At 73.8% G+C, this 240-nt stretch overlaps 1 protein-coding gene across 1 annotated transcript in view; it reads right to left on the minus strand.

The window, feature by feature from the left end:
* THEMIS2 (thymocyte selection associated family member 2) overlaps window positions 1-240 on the minus strand; it is a 7,920-nt gene that overhangs the window by 1,363 nt on the left and 6,317 nt on the right. The window contains 1 exon segment of the mRNA XM_019474007.1: window positions 3-231. Within this exon segment, the coding sequence (XP_019329552.1) occupies window positions 3-231 (229 nt within the window).

Consider the following 240-nt stretch of genomic DNA (forward strand, 5'->3'; position numbering starts at 1 on the left):
CGTGGCGCGGTGGAGGAGCAGCCGGGTGCTGGGGCCGTTCCCCTGCAGCCCCCAGGCCTCCAGCCGGTCGCCCATGCAGAGCGGGGGCACGTCCTCCCCCTGGCCCTCGCAGTCCTGCGTCACCACCACGCGCAGCGGCCGTCCAGGCTGCAGGCCAGCCACCAGCTCCTGCACCCCTTTGAACTGCCGGGGCCGCTGGCGGAACTGGCCCTGGTAGGGGCTGGAGAGGAGGAAATGGGG

This window comes from Aptenodytes forsteri, unplaced genomic scaffold, assembly GCF_000699145.1.
Source record: "Aptenodytes forsteri isolate BGI_AS27 unplaced genomic scaffold, ASM69914v1 Scaffold40, whole genome shotgun sequence".
NCBI lineage: Eukaryota > Metazoa > Chordata > Aves > Sphenisciformes > Spheniscidae > Aptenodytes > Aptenodytes forsteri.